Genomic DNA, 2,502 nt, shown 5'->3' with positions numbered 1-2,502 from the left:
AATCTTGCCTCGCAGCGGAGCGATTGGTGGAGCGGTGGAAGCGCAACATCCACTCGGCCGAAAGCAAAGAGAATGGCGCGGGCGCACAATTCCGCATCGAAGACCTCAGCCTCGAACTGAAGAAGGCACAAACATTTGGATTCATTTCACGCGCCTCACGTTGATAATATGTGCTGATCACTGTCGCGCTCCAGACATCGCTCGACGTGATCGGACTGTCCGCGTTCGGCTTCGGCTTCAACCCGGAAGGCGACTCGGAGAGCGACGACGTCGTGGAAGCGTTCGAGTACGTTCTGTCAGCCATCGAGCAGAGGTACCCGGCCTGAATCCCTTTCATGCCCATTTGTCATCACCTCACCTCTCACCTTCTCTTTCTCTCTCTTTTTATGAAGATCGTACGACTTCGTTTCGCTGCCCAATTGGGTCTACTGTCACTGCACCGCCGCAGGTACCACCTCTTTCACGTTAACCACCACCACCACCACCACCACCACCACACCCTGACCGACACTGGTACACGACCGCCCAGGGCGCAAGTTCACGGCCAACGTCCAGAAGCTGCGGACACTGGTATACAGCATTATCGACAAGCGGCGCAAACAGATGGTGCAGAGGGGTACCGGCATGCGGCGTCAGCCCAGCGGTCTGCGCGTCGACGGTCTGCCGACCGACGTCGGGGCCGACCAGCCCGAGGAGCCTCGCGAGAAGGACCTGCTGGACCTTCTGCTCGAGGCCAAGGACGACGAGGGCGACGGCGAGGGCTTCAGCAACCAGCAGATCATGGAGGAGGTCATGACTATCATGGTACACACCGTGGCCACGCTCGCCTCGGTCGATGCTGGGTTGGCGCTGACATTTGCATTTGCTGCGATACAGTTTGCCGGTCACGAGACCACGAGCATCGCGTTGTCGTGGACGCTTTACCTGCTGGCGCAGCACGCGCAGGTGAAGGACAAGCTGGTGCAAGAGCTGGTTCAGGTGATGAGCGAGCGCACCCCTGCAGCCGATGACCTCCCCAAGCTGCAGTACCTGGACATGGTCCTCTCCGAGGTACACCTCGTCTCCGGCCCTCAAAAATGAAACACCACTAACGGTTCAAGTGCCCAGGCCATGCGACTCTACCCGCCGCAGCCAGGGTTTGTGCGTCGCGCCCTGCAGGACAATCACATCGGCCAGTACTTCATTCCTCAGGGCGTACGTCGGCAACTCTTCCACGCGTTGATTCGTTGATTTGATGGTTCGTTGGCTGGACGTCGTTTGGTGTTGACGCGAAGTTGTGATGCTGTGCCCAGACCGAGGTCACTGTGGTGCCATACCTGATCCACAGGGATCCGTCCCTGTGGCCCGAGCCGCAGCGATTTGACCCGGAGAGGTTCACCAAGGAGAACTCCAAGGCCAGGCACGCCTTTGCCTACCTTCCCTTCAGCGGCGGACTAAGAAGGTACCATTGCGTCGCGTACCGTGTGCTGTTTTACCGTTTGCGTGTCGCGTGTGTCGTGTATCGTGTGTGCGGTTGCCAACTGCGACTAAATCCAACGCAAAACAGTTGCGTTGGTCGTAACTTTGCGATGATGGAAGCTCGCGTCCTGCTCGCTGCCATCGTGCGCCACTTTGAAGGTACCTTGACATTCCGGGCGGGGAGGATTCCTTGATGAGGGACGTCTCGTAAGAGCCAAATACTAACCATTTGGTATGTAACGCCCTCTTTTGCCTTTCAGTGCGCCTTGTCGAGGGAGCGCGCGTGGTGGCCGTTCCCGCCGTGACGCTGCGCCCGCACGGCATGCAAGTCGCCATCACCAACCGCGCTTGACCAGGTCGCCTGGCTGCTTGTCATTCCATTCCGAGAAAAGAAAAGTCTCGGAAAAAGAAATAAAAGAAAATAAAACCGACAATAAACAAAAATAATCAAACCAACAAGGAGAGCAAGATTGGAGAAAGAAGATGGGAAAGAGTGGAGGCTTCCTGACGCCCAAGGCCATTGCCAACCGCATCAAGGCGAAGGGCCTCCAGAAGTTGCGATGGTATTGCCAGATGTGCGAAAAGCAGTGCCGTGATGAGAACGGATTCAAGGTACATCTCTCCCCCCCCCCTTACACCTGCATCTGCCTCCTTTCAAGCGACGCGTGCTCACCCGTTTCTCGTGGCCTCTCGTAGTGTCACACAAGTTCGGAATCGCACCAGCGCCAGATGGCCATTTTCTCAGACAATCCCAACAAGTTCCTCGATGAATTTTCGGTTGAGTTCGAGGACAGCTTCATCCGGCATCTTCGGCACAGGTACCCATTCATTCTTATTTGATTCAATAATGATTGAGTTTGTTTCTTAATTTATATATTTATTGTGTTTTGATCATAGGCACGGCACGAAGAGGGTGCATGCCAACCTGGTCTACGCCGAGCTGATTCGGGACCGCAACCACTTGCACATGAACGCCACCAAGTGGACCTCGCTCACCGAGTTCGTCAAGTACCTCGGACGCACTGGCAAGGCCACCGTCGACGA

At 56.2% G+C, this 2,502-nt stretch overlaps 2 protein-coding genes across 2 annotated transcripts in view; both read left to right on the top strand.

Annotated features, from left to right (window-relative positions):
- Positions 1-2: 2 nt before the first annotated feature.
- Positions 3-1,810, top strand: ACA1_241260 (cytochrome p450 superfamily protein; the record flags this gene model as incomplete). The annotated part of the gene is made up of 9 exons (XM_004335334.1): positions 3-125; positions 195-313; positions 393-448; positions 530-804; positions 877-1,050; positions 1,108-1,194; positions 1,293-1,441; positions 1,547-1,617; positions 1,719-1,810. Coding segments are annotated over 9 exons (1,146 nt in total), but the record flags the coding sequence as incomplete, so codon positions are not given.
- A 131-nt stretch (positions 1,811-1,941) lies between these two features.
- ACA1_241150 (zinc-finger dna-binding family protein) overlaps positions 1,942-2,502 on the top strand; it is a gene marked incomplete at both ends in the record, with an annotated part of 1,788 nt that continues 1,227 nt past the window's right edge. Inside the window, 3 exons of the mRNA XM_004335333.1 lie at positions 1,942-2,070; positions 2,155-2,276; positions 2,356-2,494. Of these exons, the coding sequence (XP_004335381.1) occupies positions 1,942-2,070; positions 2,155-2,276; positions 2,356-2,494 (390 nt within the window). The remainder of the gene's footprint in view (positions 2,071-2,154; positions 2,277-2,355; positions 2,495-2,502) is intronic.

This window comes from Acanthamoeba castellanii (assembly GCF_000313135.1).
Source record: "Acanthamoeba castellanii str. Neff unplaced genomic scaffold scf7180000084763, whole genome shotgun sequence".
Classification (NCBI taxonomy): Eukaryota; Discosea; order Longamoebia; family Acanthamoebidae; genus Acanthamoeba; species Acanthamoeba castellanii.
This window is presented reverse-complemented; position numbering and strand designations above follow the sequence as displayed.